At 27.6% G+C, this 23,549-nt stretch overlaps 2 protein-coding genes across 7 annotated transcripts; both read left to right on the top strand.

Moving 5' to 3' along the window:
* Positions 1-876: 876 nt before the first annotated feature.
* On the top strand, positions 877-10,330 carry LOC111418701 (uncharacterized). 3 transcript variants are annotated; one of them, XM_023051344.2, is made up of 6 exons: positions 877-1,324; positions 1,656-1,959; positions 2,287-2,590; positions 8,568-9,623; positions 9,674-9,859; positions 9,909-10,330. In XM_023051344.2, the coding sequence occupies exons 2-5, from the start codon at positions 1,697-1,699 to the stop codon at positions 9,857-9,859; spliced, it is 1,809 nt and encodes a 602-aa protein (XP_022907112.1). In that variant the 5' UTR covers positions 877-1,324; positions 1,656-1,696; the 3' UTR covers positions 9,909-10,330. The 3 variants fall into 3 exon arrangements, with proteins under 3 accessions (XP_022907112.1, XP_071057253.1, XP_071057252.1); XM_071201151.1 differs by lacking the exon at positions 877-1,324 and adding an exon at positions 1,420-1,593; XM_071201152.1 differs by lacking the exon at positions 877-1,324 and adding an exon at positions 1,418-1,593 and having other exon boundaries at positions 9,674-10,330.
* Positions 10,331-10,571: 241 nt separating this feature from the next.
* Positions 10,572-22,741, top strand: LOC111418698 (uncharacterized). 4 transcript variants are annotated; one of them, XM_071201156.1, is made up of 16 exons: positions 10,572-10,654; positions 10,726-10,820; positions 11,161-11,599; positions 11,651-11,925; positions 11,977-12,251; positions 12,303-12,577; positions 12,629-12,903; positions 12,955-13,238; positions 13,290-13,575; positions 13,627-13,913; positions 13,965-14,251; positions 14,303-14,579; positions 14,813-15,071; positions 15,173-16,036; positions 21,812-22,272; positions 22,333-22,741. In XM_071201156.1, the coding sequence occupies exons 14-16, from the start codon at positions 15,237-15,239 to the stop codon at positions 22,611-22,613; spliced, it is 1,542 nt and encodes a 513-aa protein (XP_071057257.1). In that variant the 5' UTR covers positions 10,572-10,654; positions 10,726-10,820; positions 11,161-11,599; positions 11,651-11,925; positions 11,977-12,251; positions 12,303-12,577; positions 12,629-12,903; positions 12,955-13,238; positions 13,290-13,575; positions 13,627-13,913; positions 13,965-14,251; positions 14,303-14,579; positions 14,813-15,071; positions 15,173-15,236; the 3' UTR covers positions 22,614-22,741. The 4 variants fall into 4 exon arrangements, with proteins under 4 accessions (XP_071057257.1, XP_071057256.1, XP_071057254.1 ...); XM_071201155.1 differs by having other exon boundaries at positions 14,998-16,036; XM_071201153.1 differs by having other exon boundaries at positions 14,813-16,036.
* The last annotated feature ends 808 nt before the right edge of the window (positions 22,742-23,549 follow it).

The raw sequence follows: 23,549 nt of genomic DNA, 5'->3' as shown, positions 1-23,549 counted from the left end.
CAAATGTCTTAAAATTTGTCATAAAAACAAAAATATAATAAAAAAAATCAAAAATTAAGGTTGGTATTAATATTTAAAAATTAAATTGTTGCTAACTTCGGGTTTAATGTTTTTTATTCTAACTTTTTTGTTTTTCGAGATAAGTGCGTCATGTTTGGACTCATTTTAATGGTTATTAATAAAATTAAAGTTTAAGTTAGTTCAAGTGATAAAACTAGAACTAACACTAGCCCTAGAACTAGGAAGTTTCAGACATGTTGCATTTTATGTGGGACAAGTAGGAAATATATTTGAGTACGATAGATTTAGAACGTATCCTTTAGGATACGTTCTTTAATGAAATTATTCATTTTTTATGTCATTTAATAACAGATGTCACTTTTAAACGAATCATTTTTTCGATTTAATTTCGAATTAATAATTAATTATAAACTAAATTAAAAAGAGAAATAAATTAATTAATTAAAGGCACGCGGCCCGTTCCAAAAACGGGGTAACAAAAAGAAATCGGTTTCTGTTTGCGAAAAGAGCGAGAGAAAAAACTTTCACATATTTCTTCCAATTCGGATGCGTTACGTTTTAGAAATTTTTTTTTTAATCAACGTACTCAATTTTGTATTTACGTCAATTTTGACGTTTACGATTTTGACGTAAACGTCAAAAAGAAATTCTTTTTTAGGAATTTGTGTTAATTTAACCTATTGGCACAGATTTTTTAGTGTGTGTGTGTTGGTTAAAGTTAAACGCAGGTGTTTGATGATTAATTTTTTTAGGTGTGGTTGTGCTATATCATTCTTGGGATTCTTCCGAGTCAAATTGGGCGATAACCTCACTTTTTTGACGTTTTAATTTTATTTTTTTTTAATTTTATCCCTTTAAAACCGAATTCTAAGAGGCAAGAAGAATTTCTTCTTCTACCTGGTATGCCAATATCCCCACCAAGCCCAATCCCGCCCGTTCATACACACCGGGACATTCTCCAAGGTGGAACACCTTGTGTCGGCCGTTTACGTGGACAGTCAACAGTTTCTGAGCCATCGCGTAACCTAACCACATTTTTTCCGCGGATCTCGCTTTAAAACCCCCCAAACGGAGTTAATTTCGCCCCAACGAATCGATCCGTTCGCTTCGAATTCGGGAAACCCCGAAAGTTATTCGCAAAAACGGCTGTGAGGAATTTAAGGTGTGCCTAGGACCATAAGTGACCTCGCAAGTTGGGGGAAACTATTTAGCTCCAACTAAACTATCAACTACGACTTATCAACACAATTTAGTGCGGATTTACTCGAGGATTTAAATTTTTTTTTGGGATTTAGGTGAAAAGGTGAGTTTTTTTTTGAAACTTTTCCGGGTTTGTTTTTACGATGTGGTGGGAAAACGGATTGTCGTCGTCTCAGCGCGGAAATATAACGGAATGTTGCATATCTGTTGTACACGATTCTGCGCCGTTCGTTCTCGCAAACAGAAAATGTCAAGTTAAGTTGCGTTATGTGGCTTCTAATTAATTGAAGCGCTAAAAACTAAAAATATTAACTCCCAATAATAAGCGTCGTTCAAGGAGTCCTTGAAGCAAATTTATGCGAACTCTAAGTCGTAAATCACGAATTAGCAATTAAGATGGTCATCAATAAAACATAGTTATTTGGATTTTTTAGATGAAGAAACTTTAAACTTAAGAAATCAAATCAAATTCAAAATGTCGGAGTCAACCCCAATTTGTCGCTGCAGAGTTTTATATTTAGGAAGTTCCGTTCCCCAACAAACTAAAGATGGGTTACAAGGAATCCAAGAGCCCCTCCAGGAATTGTACCCAGATCAAGGAGCAACGGGGGCGCGGGGGATCGATAGCTGGTTAAGCGTCTGGTCAAACGGGATTTTGTTGGAAAACGTCGACGAAAACCACAAGAAAATAACCCGGTTTTTCCCAATTGAAAGCCTACATTATTGCGCGGCCGTTAGGTGAGTTAAAAAAACAAATATACTTTCTACATATTACATAATCATTTCAATTCGGTTGTAAAATAAACGATGGAGAAGAACTGGTTTTTTATAATTTATAACAACTCGTTTATTAAAACAAAAATTTTGTTATTAAGAAGAACTTTCTCACACTCCCAACGCATAACATGATTTGTAACACAATAAGAGGATTCATTCTTTGAGAATCACCTTTGTGTTTGGAATTGTTTTACCACGAAACCCAGCGGACCTTGACTCCTCATCCTGAGGAAGTCTTCTTTTCATTCATGCGATTTCGCCTTATTTATTATTATTATTTTTTTTTAGATACGTTTTGGTGCCGGAAAAAAACACGCTCCACACCCCATCGCCGCGTTTTTTACCACTAGATTCGCCGTTTGCGAGGACCCCGAATCCCGTACATCCTCCGTTATTCGCGGCGATCCTCCGAAGGACGACCGGAATAAAAGTATTGGAATGTCACGCGTTCATATGCAAACGAGAGGTGGCCGCTAACGCTTTGGTTCGATGTTGTTTTCATGCTTACGCCGATTCGTCCTATGCGAAACAGGTCGATACGGCCGGGAGTATTTACGGAACTTTGGCTTCCGATAGAATGTCAAAAGAAAAAGTAAGAAAATTTTGAATCGAAATTGACGTTTTCGTAAAGAAAATGAAAAATCCTTTGAAATGAGTACAAACTCGATGGGGTTATCTTCAAAAATGAAAAAGATAACCTAAATAGCTTAGACGCCATTTTGAAAAAAATAATTTTCATTGACACATATCAAAAAGAAATAAAAAATCCTTTAATTTGAGTCCAAACACGATGGGGTTATCTCTAAAAACGAAAAAGATAACCTAAATAACTCATCCGCCATTTTGAAAACAATTTTCATTGACATATATCAATAGGAAATAAAAAATCCTTTAATTTGAGTCCAAACACGATGGGGTTATCTAAAAAAATCATTTATACTTTAATGATATCAATGATATATGGAGATCCGCCATTTTGAAAGAAATCAAAAAGTTGATTTTTGAATTACCCCATCGTGTTTGGTGTCATTGTAAAGGATTTTTGATGTGGATTATGAATTCTAATATAAAAAAATGTTTCAACATCATCCTAATTGAACATAACCTAACTTATAAAAGTATAAAATATGAAATTAAATTTTTTGTTAACATTTTCGTAAAGATAATGAAAAATCCTCTAAAATGAGTCTAAACTCGATGGAGTTATCTTCAAAAATAAAAAAGATAACCTAAATAACTTAGCCGCCATTTTGAAAACACAATTTTCATTGACATATATCAATAGGAAATAAAAAATCCTTTAATTTGAGCCCAAACACGATGGGGTTATCTCAAAAAATCATTTATACTTTAATGATATCAATGATATATGGAGATCCGCCATTTTGAAAGAAATCAAAAAGTTGATTTTTGAATAACCCCATCGTGTTTGGTGTCATTGTAAAAGATTTTTGATGTGGATTACGAATTTTGATATAAAAAAGATTTCCAACATCATTTAAATTGAGCATAACCTAACCTATAAAAGTTTAAAACTTAAAATTTTAATTTTTTGTTGATATTTTCGTAAAGATAATGAAAAATCCTCTAAAATGAGTCTAAACTCGATGGAGTTATCTTCAAAAATAAAAAAGATAACCTAAATAACTTAGCCGACATTTTGAAAAAACAATTTCCATTAACATATATCAATAGGAAATGAAAAATCCTTTAATTTGAGTCCAAACACGATGGGTTTATCTCAAAAAATCATTTATACTTAAATGATATCAATGATATGGAGATCCGCCATTTTGAAAGAAATCAAAAAGTTGATTTTTGAATAACCCCATCGTGTTTGGTGTCATTATAAAGGATTTTTGATGTGGATTATGAATTGCAATATAAAAAAATGTTTCAACATCATCCTAATTGAACATAACCTAACTTATAAAAGTATAAAATATGAAATTAAATTTTTTGTTAACATTTTCGTAAAGATAATGAAAAATCCTCTAAAATGAGTCTAAACTCGATGGAGTTATCTTCAAAACTAAAAAAGGTAACCTAAATAACTTAGCCGCCATTTTGAAAGAAGTCGAAATTTTGATTTTTGAATAACCCCATCGTGTTTGGTATCATTTTTAAGGATTTTTGATGTAGATTATGAATTTTAATATAAAAAAATGTTTCAGCATCATCTAAATTGAGCATAACCTAACTTATAAAAGTATAAAATTTCTAATTTAATTTTTTGTTGATGTTTTCGTAAAGATAATGAAAAATCCGCTGAAATGAGTCCAAACTCAATGGGGTTATCTTTAAAAATAAAAAAGATAACCTAAATAACTTAGCCGACATTTTGAAAAAACAATTTCCATTAACATATATCAATAGGAAATGAAAAATCCTTTAATTTGAGTCCAAACACGATGGGTTTATCTCAAAAAATCATTTATACTTAAATGATATCAATGATATGGAGATCCGCCATTTTGAAAGAAATCAAAAAGTTGATTTTTGAATAACCCCATCGTGTTTGGTGTCATTATAAAGGATTTTTGATGTGGATTATGAATTGCAATATAAAAAAATGTTTCAACATCATCCTAATTGAACATAACCTAACTTATAAAAGTATAAAATATGAAATTAAATTTTTTGTTAACATTTTCGTAAAGATAATGAAAAATCCTCTAAAATGAGTCTAAACTCGATGGAGTTATCTTCAAAACTAAAAAAGGTAACCTAAATAACTTAGCCGCCATTTTGAAAGAAGTCGAAATTTTGATTTTTGAATAACCCCATCGTGTTTGGTATCATTTTTAAGGATTTTTGATGTAGATTATGAATTTTAATATAAAAAAATGTTTCAGCATCATCTAAATTGAGCATAACCTAACTTATAAAAGTATAAAATTTCTAATTTAATTTTTTGTTGATGTTTTCGTAAAGATAATGAAAAATCCGCTGAAATGAGTCCAAACTCAATGGGGTTATCTTTAAAAATAAAAAAGATAACCTAAATAACTTAGCCGACATTTTGAAAAAACAATTTCCATTAACATATATCAATAGGAAATGAAAAATCCTTTAATTTGAGTCCAAACACGATGGGTTTATCTCAAAAAATCATTTATACTTAAATGATATCAATGATATGGAGATCCGCCATTTTGAAAGAAATCAAAAAGTTGATTTTTGAATAACCCCATCGTGTTTGGTGTCATTATAAAGGATTTTTGATGTGGATTATGAATTGCAATATAAAAAAATGTTTCAACATCATCCTAATTGAACATAACCTAACTTATAAAAGTATAAAATATGAAATTAAATTTTTTGTTAACATTTTCGTAAAGATAATGAAAAATCCTCTAAAATGAGTCTAAACTCGATGGAGTTATCTTCAAAACTAAAAAAGGTAACCTAAATAACTTAGCCGCCATTTTGAAAGAAGTCGAAATTTTGATTTTTGAATAACCCCATCGTGTTTGGTATCATTTTTAAGGATTTTTGATGTAGATTATGAATTTTAATATAAAAAAATGTTTCAGCATCATCTAAATTGAGCATAACCTAACTTATAAAAGTATAAAATTTCTAATTTAATTTTTTGTTGATGTTTTCGTAAAGATAATGAAAAATCCGCTGAAATGAGTCCAAACTCAATGGGGTTATCTTTAAAAATAAAAAAGATAACCTAAATAACTTAGCCGACATTTTGAAAAAACAATTTCCATTAACATATATCAATAGGAAATGAAAAATCCTTTAATTTGAGCCCAAACACGATGGGTTTATCTCAAAAAATCATTTATACTTAAATGATATCAATGATATGGAGATCCGCCATTTTGAAAGAAATCAAAAAGTTGATTTTTGAATAACCCCATCGTGTTTGGTGTCATTATAAAGGATTTTTGATGTGGATTATGAATTGCAATATAAAAAAATGTTTCAACATCATCCTAATTGAACATAACCTAACTTATAAAAGTATAAAATATGAAATTAAATTTTTTGTTAACATTTTCGTAAAGATAATGAAAAATCCTCTAAAATGAGTCTAAACTCGATGGAGTTATCTTCAAAACTAAAAAAGGTAACCTAAATAACTTAGCCGCCATTTTGAAAGAAGTCGAAATTTTGATTTTTGAATAACCCCATCGTGTTTGGTATCATTTTTAAGGATTTTTGATGTAGATTATGAATTTTAATATAAAAAAATGTTTCAGCATCATCTAAATTGAGCATAACCTAACTTATAAAAGTATAAAATTTCTAATTTAATTTTTTGTTGATGTTTTCGTAAAGATAACGAAAAATCCTGTAAAATGAGTCTAAACTCGATGGGGGTATCTTCAAAAATGAAAAAGATAACCTAGATAACATAACCGCCATTTTGAAAAAATAATTTTCGTTGACATATATCAATAGGTAATAAAAAATCCTTTAATTTGAGAGCAAACACGATGGGGTTATCTTAAAAAATCATTTATACTTTAATGATATCGATGATATGGAAATCCGCCATTTTGAAAATTATGAATAAGTTGATTTTTGAATAACCCCATCGTGTTTGGTATCATTTTTAAGGATTTTTGATGTGGATTATGAATTTTAATATAAAAAAATGTTTCAACATCATCTAAATTGAGCATAACCTAACTTATAAAAGTATAAAATTTCTAATTTAATTTTTTGCTGATGTTTTCGTAAATATAAAGAAAAATCCTCTAAAATGAGTCCAAACTCGATGGAGTTATCTTCAAAAATAAAAAAGATAACCTAGATAACATAACCGCCATTTTGAAAAAATAATTTTCGTTGACATATATCAATAGGTAATAAAAAATCCTTTAATTTGAGCCCAAACACGATGGGGTTATCTCAAAAAATCATTTATACTTTAATGATATCGATGATATGGAAATCCGCCATTTTGAAAATTATGAATAAGTTGATTTTTGAATAACCTCATCGTGTTTGGTATCATTTTTAAGGATCTTTGATGTAGATTATGAATTTTAATATAAAAAAATGTTTCAACATCATCCTAATTGAACATAACCTAACTTATAAAAGTATAAAATTTCTAATTTAATTTTTTGTTGATGTTTTCGTAAAGATAACGAAAAATCCTCTAAAATGAGTCTAAACTCGATGGGGGTATCTTCAAAAATGAAAAAGATAACCTAGATAACTTAGCCGCCATTTTGAAAAAAACAATTTTCATTGACATATATTAATAGGAAATAAAAAATCTTTTAATTTGAGTATAAACACGACGGGGATATCTCTAAAAATCATTTATACTTTAATGATATCGATGATATGGGAATCCGCCATTTTGAAAATAATCAATAAGTTGATTTTTGAATAACCCCATCGTGTTTGGTATCATTTTAAAGGATTTTTGATGTGGATTATGAATATTTATATAAAAATTTTTTTCAACATCATCTAAATCGTGCATAACCTAATTTATAAAGATATAAAACTGTAAATTTAATTTTTTACTGATGCTTTTGTAAAGATAATGAAAAAATCCTTTAAAATGAGTCCAAACTCGATGGGGTGATCTTCAAAAATGAAAAAGATAACCTAAATAACTTAGCCGCCATTTTGAAAAAAAAAATTAAGGTAACCCCACCTTGTTGGTACTCATTTTAAAGGATTTTTAATGAGGATGACATTTTTTTAAATTAAAAAGTAATCCAACCCAACCCAATTCAACTTAATCAAGCATAACCTAACCTAGTAAAATAGAAAAGAATTTTCGGTGATATTTTCTGACAGGAAATAAAAAATCTTTTACTTTGAACCCAAACACGACGGGGTTATCTCAAAAAATCGTTTAAATCCGAATGACATCGATGATATAAAAATCCGCCATTTTGAAAAAAAAAAATTGAAATAACAGGGTCGTGTTGGTACTCATTTTAAAGGATTTTTAATGGAGATTACGATTTTTTAAATGAAAAATTGAAAAGTAATCATTTTTAAACCCAACCTAATCGAACCTAACCTCTCCTCACAAAATAAATGAAGATTTTTGTTGATATTTTTTGTTAGGAAATAAAAAATCCTTTAATTTGAGTCCAAACTCGATGGGGTTATCTTCAAAAATTAAAAAGATAACCTAAAAACCTAACCTAAAATCTTAGCCGCCATTTTGAAAGAAAGATTTAAGATAACCCCATGGTGTTGGTAGTTATTTTAAAGGATTTTTAATGTTGATTACGAATTTTTACATTAAAGTAGTCATTTTAAAACCCAACCTAATCGAACCTAACCTAATCTAATAATAATTAAAACATTTTTGTTTGATATTTTTTAAGAGGAAATAAAAAATCCATTAATTTGAGACCAAACTCGACGGGGTTATCTTCAAAAATAAAAAAGATAACCTAAAATGTTAGCCGCCATTTTGAAAAAAAAAATTGAAATAACCCTATCATGTTGGTACTCATTTCAAAGGATTTTTAATGACGATTACGAATTTTGATGTTACATTTTAAACAAAAATGATTTTATACTACAATTTAACCTAAAATAAGAAATAAAAAACTTTTTTGACATTTTAGGTGGAAGATTGGAAAATGAACCGATCACAATCAGGTTCAACGATGACAATAAACACAATCGGAAAATCGAACGACGAAATAAGTATTTACAACGGAGATGAAAACCATAAAGTTTGGGCCGGTTCGCAAGACAACATCGATCAAATTTACGATGTTTACTCTTCATCAACGATAAGCAGGCCATCAAGACCGCGCCAAATCACGGCTCCGGTTACAGTTCCACCCCCGCCTCCACCCCCATCATCAAAAGAAAAAACAAATTCAAACAAAAAACAACAACGACCAAAAAATCGAATGTCCAACGGGAATCACCACCAAAAAGAGGAACTTTACTCATCGGGATTAATGAACGGAAAAGCTAATAGTGTTTCTGGGACGATGTTAAAACAAGGGCGAATTCCCCAACATTTCCAACAACAACAAAATATTCAACAACAACCGATTTACATCATGGCACCGCATCACCATCCCCACCAAACATTACCAAACCCAAAATTTATGAAACACGGAAACACATTTTCCCATCGACCCAGAGGGAAAATGTTAATCCCAGCACGCCCAATCCCGCCACCTTTAGTCCCAGTCCCGGCCTCGGTGATTTTACCCCCCACAACGATGACCAACAAAAAAAACAAAAACAAATCGAAACAACGCGGCGTCGAAGAACCGATTTATATGCCAAGTAATCGCGCGATGTCCCCCGTCGCCAGTTATCAACCGGTTAATTTCCCGCACGAAGCCTATTTAATGCAACATTACGCAACGATGGAATCCCCGAAACACAAACAAAAACAACGAGAGAAATCCCAAGAAAAACAACAAGTACCATCGGCGAAAATGAATAAGAAATTAACCCAAAGTATGAATGGATTGGATGATCCTAATTTAATTAGGGACGATGAGGGTGGGAGTCCTTTTAACACGGGGATTTACAGGAAGAAGGGCCACTTAAACGAGCGGGCTTTTAGTTATTCAATTCGACAAGAACACAGATCGAGAAGTTATGGATCTTTGGCTAATTTAAAATTTGCAACTCCAATTCCTAATGGGGTCGATGTAAGATGATTTAATTTAATTAATTTAATTGATTTAAAATTGAATTTTAGGTTGAAGATAGAGAAGATATAAAAAAGGAGAGGGAAATAATGCAAATGGTGCATGATTTAGACTTATCTGGAGATGAAATTGAGCGCTCGGAGGTGCCTCGGGCTATTTACGAGGCAAGGGGGCCCCCTCCCGGTTCCGTTATTGTCACTCCAGCTCAAATTAACGGAAAGGGATATCGGAGATAGGTAAAAAATGTTGATCATCGAAATATCTATGTTTAACGATCGTTTTTAGGTGCTAAATTAATGAGGGATAGCAATTATTGTAAATAACTACCAAAAAAAAAGCAAGCAAGGAGTTGTAAATAAAGTAGATTTTAACAATTTTTGCTCAAATCATCACGGAAATTAATCAAAATTGAGGTTTTTAGATATTTCATAAATTTAATTTTATTTGAAGGTATCGGATCTATTATTATATTTTTACGTACCGATTTTTTTTTAAGTAATTTTACCAAATAATAACAATTAATTAGTTATAATAAAGGAATCATTTTAATTTTTGTGTAAATATTAAGGTTATATTACTCATGATTATTAGATTATCGCTATTTTATTCCATTTCTTTGTTTAGTTATCACCGGTAATCATAAGAAATTATAATTAATTCAAAAATATATATGTATAGTGCCATTTAAATAAACGTTTATGATTTAATTCGCTTTTTCATCTTCAATATTGTTTAAATAAATTTAAAGTCCCTAGATATTTACAAAGTACCGCGGTTTGACGCCATTAAATTTATTTTAAAGCGCCATCTATCAAAAATCTAAATTATTACTTATTAAATTAAAGCTTTGTAATATAGATGGCGCTAGTTTAATCGTGATTAATATGACAAACGTCTAATAACATAACCTAAAAAAATAAATTTATAACAAATTTTAGTAAAATTAATTAATCTATCAAATTGAGGAAAATCACTTGTTTAAATAGTAACAACATAACCACAAAAAAAAATAAATTAATAATGAGTTATAAGTAAGTTAACTAAATCAACAAGAATAAAATTAAAGAAAATAACAACACTTAGCTTGGTCTGTTGGTTGTAGGATAAAGAAGTCCACGGTACGGGATTCAAGGATTATCAGGAACGGGAACCACAATGATGTTTCTTCACCAGGGTTGTAGGATAATGAAGTCCATGGTATGGGATTTTTTTTTATTTTGAGGTTATGTCAACATTTATCTTTTCACATAACCTAAAACGTTCGACGAGACAAAATTTGCGTGCGTTCTCCCTCAAGTTCAAAACCACACTAAAATTTTTAATTTTCCTTTGTTTAATGTTGAAATTGAAAAATAACGTTTCCTGATTGGTCAATTCCATTAACTTGAAATTCGTTTTTAAAATTTTCCAATATTACCAACTTTAACATTTGAAATGTCACTAATTTAATTTGATTAATAATTTAATTTTTTTTGTTTAATAACTATATTTATGTATGAAATTTTGTATTTTAATGCTTTTTTAAATTGCTTTTCAGATATCTGATCATTTTCTTCTACATACAAGGGCAAAATTCCAAAAATCTGGAGGTTATGAATTTTCGTCTAAAATTTCATTAATTCACACAAAAGACGGCTGTTTTTCATTCTTACTATGCTAAGATCATCATTTTTAATAACTTTAACTGGATGAATAAGGATTTGAATAAGAAATTGAGAAAAAAATCAAATTGAGGTTATGTATCTGTCAAGGGGGCTTTTAAAATACTTCGTATGGACTTTACATGGGTTATATACAATAAAAAACACCAACGGCCAATAATACATAACTGAATTCGTCAGTAAATAATGTTTTATATTATAAAGTGAAATTACAAGTGAAATTTAGCTCTCGGAAGTTCCAAGAGGTCTCTCGGAAGACTATTTCTACTTTTGTTATTGTAAATCCATCTCAATTTAATGCAAAACGATATCGAGGTGGGTAAATAACGTTTTTATTAATAAATAATTCAAAATTAATGTTTTTAGGTGCTAATTAAACCTCAACTTGAAATGTCAAAGTTGAAACATAACCTCAAAAAAGTAAATTGGGATTATTTTTTAATATTTTTCGAATTAGAATGACTTAAAATCGATTTAGATTATTTATTTAAGTTAAAAATAGAGAATATATCAGAAAAACGCGAAATAATGCATATTTTGGATGAAATTTTGCTCTCGGAAGTTCCAAGAGGTATCCCCAAGGACTTTTTCTAATTTTATTATTGTAAATGCATCTCAAATTAATGCAAAACGATATCGAGGTGGGTAAATAACGTTTTTATTAATAAATAATTCAAAATTAATGTTTTTAGGTGCTAATTAAACGTCAAATTGAAATGTCAAAGTCGAAATATAACCTCAAAAAAATAAATTGGGATTATTTTTTAATATTTTTCGAATTAGAATGGCTTAAAATCGATTTAGATTATTTATTTAAGTTAAAAATAGAGAATATATCAGAAAAACACGAAATAATGCTTAATTTGAATGAAATTTAGCTCTCGAAAGTTCTGAGAGGTGTCTCGGAGGACTTTTTCTAATTTTATTGTTGTAAATGCATCTCAAATTAATGTAAAACGATATCGAGGTGAGAAAATAACGTTTTTATTAATAAATAATTCAAAATTAATGTTTTTAGGTGTTAATTAAACGTCAAATTGAAATGTCAAAGTTGAAACATAACCTCAAAAAAATAAATTGGGATTATTTTTTAATATTTTTCGAATTAGAATGGCTTAAAATCGATTTAGATTATTTATTTAAGTTAAAAATAGAGAATATATCAGAAAAACGCGAAATAATACTTAATTTGGATGAAATTTAGCTCTCGGAAGTTCTAAGAGGTGTCTCGGAGGATTTTTTCTAATTTTATTTTTGTAAATGCATCTCAAATTAATGCAAAACGATATCGAGGTGGGTAAATAACGTTTTTATTAATAAATAATTCAAAATTGATGTTTTTAGGTGCTAATTAAACGTCAAATTGAAATGTCAAAGTCGAAACATAACCTCAAAAAAATAAATTGGGATTATTTTTTAATATTTTTCGAATTAGAATGGCTTAAAATCGATTTAGATTATTTATTTAAGTTAAAAATAGAGAATATATCAGAAAAACACGAAATAATGCTTAATTTGAATGAAATTTAGCTCTCGAAAGTTCTGAGAGGTGTCTCGGAGGACTTTTTCTAATTTTATTGTTGTAAATGCATCTCAAATTAATGTAAAACGATATCGAGGTGAGAAAATAACGTTTTTATTAATAAATAATTCAAAATTAATGTTTTTAGGTGTTAATTAAACGTCAAATTGAAATGTCAAAATCGAAACATAACCTAAAAAAAATGAATTTGAACTATTTTTTAATATTAAGAATTAAAATGAGTTCAAATGGATTGGAATACATTTTAGATTATTTATTTAAGTTGCAAATACAGAATATATCAGAAAAACGCGAAATAATGCTTAATTTGAATGAAATTTAGCTCTCGGAAGTTTTAAGAGGTGTCTCGGAGGACTTTTTCTAATTTTATTGTTGTAAATGCATCTCAAATTAATGCAAAACGATATCGAGGTGGGTAAATAACGTTTTTATTAATAAATAATTCAAAATTAATGTTTTTAGGTGCTAATTAAACGTCAAATTGAAATGTCAATGTCGAAACATAACCTAAAAAAAATGAATTTGAAGTATTTTTTAATATTTTTCGGATTAAAATGAGTTAAAATCGATTGGAACACATTTTAGATTCTTTGTTTAAGTGAAAGGTAGAGAATATATCAGAAAAACACGAAATAATGCTTAATTTGGATGAAATTTTGCTCTCGGAAGTTCCAAGAGTTATCACCAAGGACTTTTTTCAATTTTATTATTGTAAATCCATCTCAAATTAATGCAAAACGATATCGAGGTGGGTAAATAACGTTTTTATTAATAAATAATTCAAAATTAATGTTTTTAGGTGCTAATTAAACGTCAAAATTGAAATGTCAAAGTCGAAACATAACCTCAAAAAAATAAATTGGGATTATTTTTTAATATTTTTCCAATTAAAATGAGTTAAAATGGATTGGAATACATTTTAGATTATTTGTTTAAGTTAAAGATAGAGAATATATCAGAAAAACGCGAAATAATGCTTAATTTGGATGAAATTTAGCTCTCGGAAGTTCCAAGAGTTATCTCCAAGGACTTTTTTCAATTTTATTATTGTAAATCCATCTCAAATTAATGCAAAACGATATCGAGGTGGGTAAATAACGTTTTTATTAATAAATAATTCAAAATTAATGTTTTTAGGTGCTAATTAAACGTCAAAATTGAAATGTCAAAGTCGAAACATAACCTCAAAAAAATAAATTGGGATTATTTTTTAATATTTTTCGGATTAAAATGAGTTAAAATCGATTGGAACACATTTTAGATTCTTTGTTTAAGTTAAAGGTAGAGAATATATCAGAAAAACACGAAATAATGCTTAATTTGGATGAAATTTTGCTCTCGGAAGTTCCAAGAGTTATCTCCAAGGACTTTTTTCAATTTTATTATTGTAAATCCATCTCAAATTAATGCAAAACGATATCGAGGTGGGTAAATAACGTTTTTATTAATAAATAAATCAAAATTAATGTTTTTAGGTGCTAATTAAACGTCAAAATTGAAATGTCAAAGTCGAAACATAACCTCAAAAAAATAAATTGGGATTATTTTTTAATATTTTTCCAATTAAAATGAGTTAAAATGGATTGGAATACATTTTAAATGATTAATTTAAGTTGCAAATAGAGAATATATCAGAAAAACGCAAAATAATGCTTAAATTTAACTCTCGGAAGTTCCAAGAGGTATCTCCAAGGACTTTTTCTAATTTTATTATTGTAAATGCGTCTCAAATTAATGCAAAACGATATCGAGGTGGGTAAATAACCTTTTTATTAATAAATAATTCAAAATTAATGTTTTTAGGTGTTAATTAAACGTCAAAATTGAAATGTCAAAGTCGAAACATAACCTAAAAATATAATTTTGACTTATTTTTTAATGTTAAGAATTAAAATGGGTTTAAATTGATTAATGGTTAATATTATTTAATAAAATGTTTAAATAAATTATTAAAAATTAATTTAATTTAAATCATTGTAATATAGATGGCGCAAATGTATATCGATTTGGTTGATGAAATTTATGTTGGTACTACTTAAATAAAATCGTTAAACGTCAAACATCTAAAAGTCTAAAAATAACCTAAAAAACTTAAATCATTTCTATTTTTATATATTTTTGGGATTAAAACGAGATAAAACCGCTTTAAAATCGATCGAAAATATTTTAGATTATTGATTAAAGTCGGAGTAGAAACGCTTGATATCGCCATCTGTTGCGTTTAACCCTCATTAATTGAGTCGCGTAAGTACACAAGCACCGTAAACACGAGGTTACACGCAGGGGAAGAACCTGTCTACGTAATTATACTGGAAAGTACCGTAATCGCGGTTATTCGTAATCAGTTTCAGTAGAAAAATCGAATTCCCCTCAAACAAATAGCTGGGTTTCCCCAAAAAAGTCTTTGTCATGGATATAATGGATCAGTTTCGAAACGAAACCGAGCTAATCGGGTTCAAAAATAACCAACCCGTTACGAGAAAACGAAATTTAGGCTTGGGAGTGGAAGGAAAAAGCGTCGTTTTAACCGGAAATAACAAAGTAATCATATTACAAAACAATAAAAGTGTCCGAATCCCAATGAGATTGTGCACAATGGTCCCGGAAAACGTAAGAAAAGCAGTTTTAGAACAACTTCCAAACATCAAAGATAAGAAACATGTGGAGGCCAAACCTTATCGCAACGGAGATAACGAAAATAATCAAAAAAGTGGGACTTCACACGAATTAGTCGCAGTTAAAACTGAGCCGGAAGAAGTCGAATTAATTAAACGTAAAATGGATGTTAATGAAGTGAAACCAAATCGAATTCGGGCGAAAAAAAAGATTGTTAGGAGATCGAACCAACAAAAAACGTTACAAAACATCGTCAAGTTATTAAAAAGGAATCAAAAGGGTAAATTAAAAAGGAATTTAACGAAACGTTCGATTTCATGCCAAACGGAAGCGTTTACGAACGATATTTCTTGCCAAACCGATGAATTAATTGGAAATGAGATTTTGAGTTTGTTTGAGAATATAGATAAAGATTCGATTTTGGGCTCACCTTCTGATTTTATGACGATTGATTATCCATCTCCAGGGAATTATTTTGTGAACAATCAAAATAATCAATTACAAAGTGATTATGGAAATCATTTGGATGTTAGGAAGGTTAGGTTTTATGAGAATTTAAAGAATTGTGATTGTCCTGATGCTGCTGGGCACATGTAAGTAGAAAAAAATTTAAAAATTGATCATTTTAAAAAATGGTGCCTACAAAAGTTGTTCCTTTTTTAATTCTGAACAAGTTTTATTTGAAAAATATTTTGATAAAAACAATAATTGGGAAGATATTCTTGAATTTCGTTTCTATACTATTCAGAGGGAAATTTAAAAATTGATAATTTTAAAAAATGATGTCTACAAAAGTTGTTCCTTTTCTAATTCTAAACAAGTTTTATTTGAAAAATATTTTGATACAAACAATAATTAGGAAGATATTCTTGAATTTAATTTCTATACTATTCAGAGGGAAATTAAAAAATTGATAATTTTAAAAAATGGTTCCAACAAATGTTGTTCCTTTTCTAATTCTAAACAAGTTTTATTTGAAAAATATTTTGATAAAAACAATAATTGGGAAGATAACCTTGAATTTCTTTTCTATACTATTCAGAGGGAAATTTAAAAATTGATAATTTTAAAAAATGATGCCTACAAAAGTTGTTCCTTTTCTAATTCTAAACAAGTTTTATTTGAAAAATATTTTGATAAAAACAATAAACAGGAAGATATTCTTGAATTTAATTTCTATACTATTCAGAGAGAAATTTAAAAATTGGTAATTTTAAAAAATGATGCCTACAAAAGTTGTTCCTTTTCTAATTCTAAACAAGTTTTATTTGAAAAATATTTTGATACAAACAATAATTGGGAAGATAATTTTGAATTTAATTTCTATACTATTCAGAGGGAAATTTAAAAATTGATAATTTTAAAAAATGGTCTCAATAAAAGTTGTTCCTTTTCTAATTCTAAACAAATTTTATTTGAAAAATATTTTGATAAAAACAATAATTGGGAAGATAACCTTGAATTTCTTTTCTATACTATTCAGAGGGAAATTTAAAAATTGATAATTTTAAAAAATGATGCCTACAAAAGTTGTTCCTTTTCTAATTCTAAACAAGTTTTATTTGAAAAATATTTTGATACAAACAATAATTAGGAAGATATTTTTGAATTTAATTTCTATAAGTACTATTCAGAGGGAAATTAAAAAATTGATAATTTTTAAAAATGGTTCCAACAAAAACTGTTCCTTTTCTAATTTTAAACAAGTTTTATTTGAAAAATATTTTGATAAAAACAATAATTGGGAGGATAATTTTGAATTTCTTTTCTATACTATTCAGAGGGAAATTTAAAAATTGATAATTTTAAAAAATGATGCCTACAAAAGTTGTTCCTTTTCTAATTCTAAACAAGTTTTATTTGAAAAATATTTTGATACAAACAATAATTAGGAAGATATTTTTGAATTTAATTTCTATACTATTCAGAGGGAAATTTAAAAATTGGTAATTTTAAAAAATAATGCCTACAAAAGTTGTTCCTTTTCTAATTTTAAACAAGTTTTATTTGAAAAATATTTTGATAAAAACAATAATTGGGAAGATAATCATGAATTTCGTTTATATACTATTCACAGGGAAATTAAAAATTGATAATTTTAAAAAATGGTCCCAACAAAAGTTGTTCCTTTTCTAATTCTAAACAAGTTTTATTTGAAAAATATTTTGATAAAAACAATAATTGGGAAGATATTCTTGAATTTAATTTCTATACTATTCAGAGGGAAATTAAAAAATTGGTAATTTTAAAAAATGATGCCTACAAAAGTTGTTCCTTTTTTAATTCTTAACAAGTTTTATTAATAACATTTTTCAAAATAACCAAATTTTAATTTCCCTCTGAATAGTATAGTACAGAGCTGTCAATGCAAATAACGTGATCTCGAAAAAGATTTTTGTCAAAAAATGTTTCGTATAATATTTGTTTAAAATTTAATTCTAAATCGATTATTTTAATAAATTTTTTCAACATCTCCACCAGATCGGGCTCTACACTCGTATAAAAATTAATATTTTTGAGGTTATCTCAACAATTATTGATCGAATCAAAATTTTTTATAAACAATATTTGTTTAGGACCTAATTACAAACAATTTTTATTAACAACATTTTTCAAAATAAACAAATTTTAATTTCCCTCTGAATAGTATAGTACAGAGCTGTCAATGCTAATAAAAGAATTTAGAAAAAGATTTTTATCAAAAAATGTTTCGTATAGTATTTGTTTAAAATTTAATTCTAAATCGATTATTTTAATAAATTTTTTCAACATCTCCACCAGGTGGGGCTCTATACTCGTATAAAAATTAATATTTTTGAGGTTATGTCAACAATTATTGATCGTATCAAAGTATTTTATAAACAATATTTGTTTAGGACCAAATTATAAACAATTTTTATTAACAACATTTTTCAAAATAACCAAGTTTTAATTTCCCTCTGAATAGTATAGTACAAAGCTGTCAATGCAAATAAATAGATTTCGAGAACAATATTATCAACAAATTTTTCGTATAATATTTGTTTAAAATTTAATTCTAAATCGATTACTTTAATAAATTTTTTCAATATCTCCACCAGATCGGGCTCTACACTCGTATAAAAATTAATATTTTTGAGGTTATCTCAACAATTATTGATCGAATCAAAATTTTTTATAAACAATATTTGTTTAGGACCAAATTACAAACAAATTTTATTAATAAAATTTTTCAAAATAACCAAATTTTGATTTCCCTCTGAATAGTATAGTACAGAGCTGTCAATGCTAATAAAGGAATTTAGAAAAAGATTTTTATCAAAAAATGTTTCGTATAATATTTGTTTAAAATTTAATTCTAAATCGATTATTTTAATAAATTTTTTCAATATCTCCACCAGATCGGGCTCTACACTCGTATAAAAATTAATATTTTTGAGGTTATCTCAACAATTATTGATCGAATCAAAATTTTTTATAAACAATATTTGTTTAGGACCGAATTACAAACAATTTTTATTAACAACATTTTTCAAAATAAACAAATTTTAATTTCCCTCTGAATAGTATAGTACAGAGCTGTCAATGCTAATAAAGGAATTTAGAAAAAGATTTTTATCAAAAAATGTTTCGTATAATATTTGTTTAAAATTTAATTCTAAATCGATTATTTTAATAAATTTTTTCAACATCTCCACCAGGTGGGGCTCTATACTCGTATAAAAATTAATATTTTTGGGGTTATCTCAACAATTATTGATCGAATCAAAATTTTTTATAAACAATATTTGTTTAGGACCTAATTACAAACAATTTTTATTAACAACATTTTTCAAAATAAACAAATTTTAATTTCCCTCTGAATAGTATAGTACAGAGCTGTCAATGCAAATAAAGAGATTTCGAAAACGATTTTTATCAAAAAATGTTTCGTATAATATTTGTTTAAAATTTAATTCTAAATCGATTACTTTAATCAATTTTTTCAATATCTCCACCAGGTGGGGCTCTACACTCGTATAAAAATTAATATTTTTGAGGTTATCTCAACAATTATTGATCGAATCAAAATTTTTTATAAACAATATTTGTTCAGGACCAAATTACAAACAATTTTTATTAACAACATTTTTCAAAATAACCAAGTTTTAATTTCCCTCTGAATAGTATAGTACAAAGCTGTCAATGCAAATAAATAGATTTCGAGAACAATATTATCAACAAATTTTTCGTATAATATTTGTTTAAAATTTAATTCTAAATCGATTACTTTAATAAATTTTTTCAATATCTCCACCAGATCGGGCTCTACACTCGTATAAAAATTAATATTTTTGAGGTTATCTCAACAATTATTGATCGAATCAAAATTTTTTATAAACAATATTTGTTTAGGACCAAATTACAAACAAATTTTATTAATAAAATTTTTCAAAATAACCAAATTTTGATTTCCCTCTGAATAGTATAGTACAGAGCTGTCAATGCTAATAAAGGAATTTAGAAAAAGATTTTTATCAAAAAATGTTTCGTATAATATTTGTTTAAAATTTAATTCTAAATCGATTATTTTAATAAATTTTTTCAATATCTCCACCAGATCGGGCTCTACACTCGTATAAAAATTAATATTTTTGAGGTTATCTCAACAATTATTGATCGAATCAAAATTTTTTATAAACAATATTTGTTTAGGACCGAATTACAAACAATTTTTATTAACAACATTTTTCAAAATAAATAAATTTTAATTTCCCTCTGAATAGTATAGTACAGAGCTGTCAATGCTAATAAAGGAATTTAGAAAAAGATTTTTATCAAAAAATGTTTCGTATAATATTTGTTTAAAATTTAATTCTAAATCGATTATTTTAATAAATTTTTTCAACATCTCCACCAGGTGGGGCTCTATACTCGTATAAAAATTAATATTTTTGAGGTTATCTCAACAATTATTGATCGAATCAAAATTTTTTATAAACAATATTTGTTCAGGACCAAATTACAAACAATTTTTATTAACAACATTTTTCAAAATAAACAAATTTTAATTTCCCTCTGAATAGTATAGTACAGAGCTGTCAATGCTAATAAAGGAATTTAGAAAAAGATTTTTATCAAAAAATGTTTCGTATAATATTTGTTTAAAATTTAATTCTAAATCGATTATTTTAATAAATTTTTTCAATATCTCCACCAGGTGGGGCTCTACACTCGTATAAAAATTAATATTTTTGAGGTTATCTCAACAATTATTGATCGAATCAAAATTTTTTATAAACAATATTTGTTTAGGACCAAATTACAAACAATTTTTATTAACATCATTTTTCAAAATAACCAAATTTTAATTTCCCTCTGAATAGTATAGTACAGAGCTGTCAATGCAAATAAAGAGATTTCGAAAACGATTTTTATCAAAAAATGTTTCGTATAATATTTGTTTAAAATTTAATTCTAAATCGATTATTTTAATAAATTTTTTCAACATCTCCACCAGGTGGGGCTCTATACTCGTATAAAAATTAATATTTTTGGGGTTATCTCAACAATTATTGATCGAATCAAAATTTTTTATAAACAATATTTGTTTAGGACCTAATTACAAACAATTTTTATTAACAACATTTTTCAAAATAACCAAATTTTAATTTCCCTCTGAATAGTACAAGTACAGAGCTGTCAATGCAAATAAAGGAATTTCGGAAAAGATTTTTATCAAAAAATGTTTTGTATAATATTTGTTTAAAATTTAATTCTAAATCGATTATTTTAATAAATTTTGTCAACATCTCCACCAGGTGGGGCTCTACACTCCTATAAAAATTAATATTTTTGAGGTTATATCAACAATTATTGATCGAATCAAAATTTTTTATAACCAATATTTGTTTAGGACCAAATTACAAACAATTTTTATTAACATCATTTTTCAAAATAACCAAATTTTAATTTCCCTCTGAATAGTATAGTACAGAACTGTCAATGCAAATAAAGGGATTTAGAAAAAGATTTTTATCAAAAAATGTTTCGTATAATATTTGTTTAAAATTTAATTTTAAATCGATTATTTTAATAAATTTTTTCAACATCTCCACCAGGTGGGGCTCTACACTCGTATAAAAATTAATATTTTTGAGGTTATCTCAACAATTATTGATCATATCAAAATTTTTTATAAACAATATATGTTTAGGACCAAATTACAAACAATTTTTATTAACAACATTTCTCAAAATAACCAAATTTTAATTTCCCTCTGAATAGTACAGTGCTGTCAATACAAATAAAGAGATTTTTCGATATCTCCACCATTTTCATGTTATCCTTTATATTAATAATTTTAATTAAGATAAAAAAAAATTGATTATGATTATTTTTTTTTGTAGTCCGTTACATATAGCCGTTTTACATAATAACAAAGCCGAAGTACACAATCAATGTTTGTTATTAAAAGCGAGAAAATTTTCGGTGGATGTCCCGAATAACCAAGGAAACACCCCGTTGCATTTAGCCGTTTTAAACGAATCCGATATCGAGATAATTAAAGTGTTATTAGCGAACGGGGCCGATCCTTTAATGAAAGACGGAAACGGAAATACATCGTTGCACAACGCGATTCATTCAAACGAAGACGAACAAATCCTTCAAATCCTTTTAAACCATTTAAAAAAGACCGAGGAAAACGTCGATGTCTTTAATTACGAGGGATTCACCCCGTTGATGTTGTGCGTTATCGAGGATAAACATAAAATGGCCATGAATTGCATCGCAGCGGGGGCTAATCCGAATACGAAGGATCAAAAATCGGGGAGGACCTCGTTATTTCATGCGGTTGAAAATAATAATCGTAAGTTGTATTAATTTAGTTTAATTAAAAAAAAATTAAGTTGATTTTTGATGTTTTTAGTGCAAATGGTGAAATTGTTTATGAGAACGGGGGCTAATACTAAAATAAAGAACTTTTTTGGGACGAGTACTCACGAGGCAACTTTCGAACTTGAAAGTATTAACCCAGAAATAAAAACTTTAATCATAGGAAAAGAAATAAACGGAAATCGGACTCGAATCGCCATCGCAAAGAAGAAAAAGAAAGTCCAACAAACCAAGTCAATCGAGTTACCGACGTTTAAAAATAAATTAAAGACCGTGAGGATATTGAAAATCATCGAGAAAGATATTCGAAAATAAAAATCAAATTTTAATTGATTAAAACTATGGTACATTAATAAAATTATTATTTAGGTTGGTTGTAATGAATTAAAAATATTAAAATAAAATTTATTTCACAAATAAATAAAACCACAAAAGGTTTGAAATAGATTTTTGATCAATTATAACCAAAAAATTTCAAATATCCCAAAAATCCAACAAAATATTTTTATGGTTTTAACATTAAATTCGTAATTATGATTAAAAATGCTTTAATTTGATACCAAACATGATATATTTGGGTTTAAAAATAAAAAAGTTAGGTTAATAACTGTCAAATGTCAAAATTATATATAACGACTTTTTGATAAATACTAAAATGATCTTAATAAGAATCAAAAATGCTTTAATTTGATACCAAACATGATATATTTCGATTTAAAAATAAAAAAGTTAGGTTAATAACTGTCAAATGTCAAAATTAAATACAACGATTTTTGATGAATATTGAAACTATCTTAATAAGAATCAAAAATGCTTTAATTTGATACCAAACACGATATATTTGAGTTTAAAAATAAAAAAGTTAGGTTATAAACTGTCAAATGTCAAATAATCGCCATTTTGTTTTGGTAAAAATTAAGATATCTCGACATCGGTTAGAGATAAACAAGTCGAGTTTGGGTTCATTTTAAAGCATTTTTAATTTTCTGTCCATTATTATTATCGTTGTTTTTAATTTTGACATTTGACAGTTTCTAACCTAACTTTTCTATACTCGGAGCCGAACCCTAGCTCAACTTATTTATCTCCAACCTATATCGAGATATCTTAACTTTTAACAAAAAAAATGGCGATTATTTGAAATTTGACAGTTTCTAACCTAACTTTATTTCTTAACCCAAATATACAATGTTGAAACATTGAAATTATTGTAATAAGAATCAAAAATGCTTTCATTTGATACCAAACACA

The sequence above is a fragment of the Onthophagus taurus genome, unplaced genomic scaffold (assembly GCF_036711975.1).
Source record: "Onthophagus taurus isolate NC unplaced genomic scaffold, IU_Otau_3.0 ScKx7SY_16, whole genome shotgun sequence".
Taxonomy (NCBI): domain Eukaryota; kingdom Metazoa; phylum Arthropoda; class Insecta; order Coleoptera; family Scarabaeidae; genus Onthophagus; species Onthophagus taurus.
The sequence above is the reverse complement of the archived record's forward strand: the minus strand, read 5'-3'. Positions and strand labels throughout refer to the sequence as shown.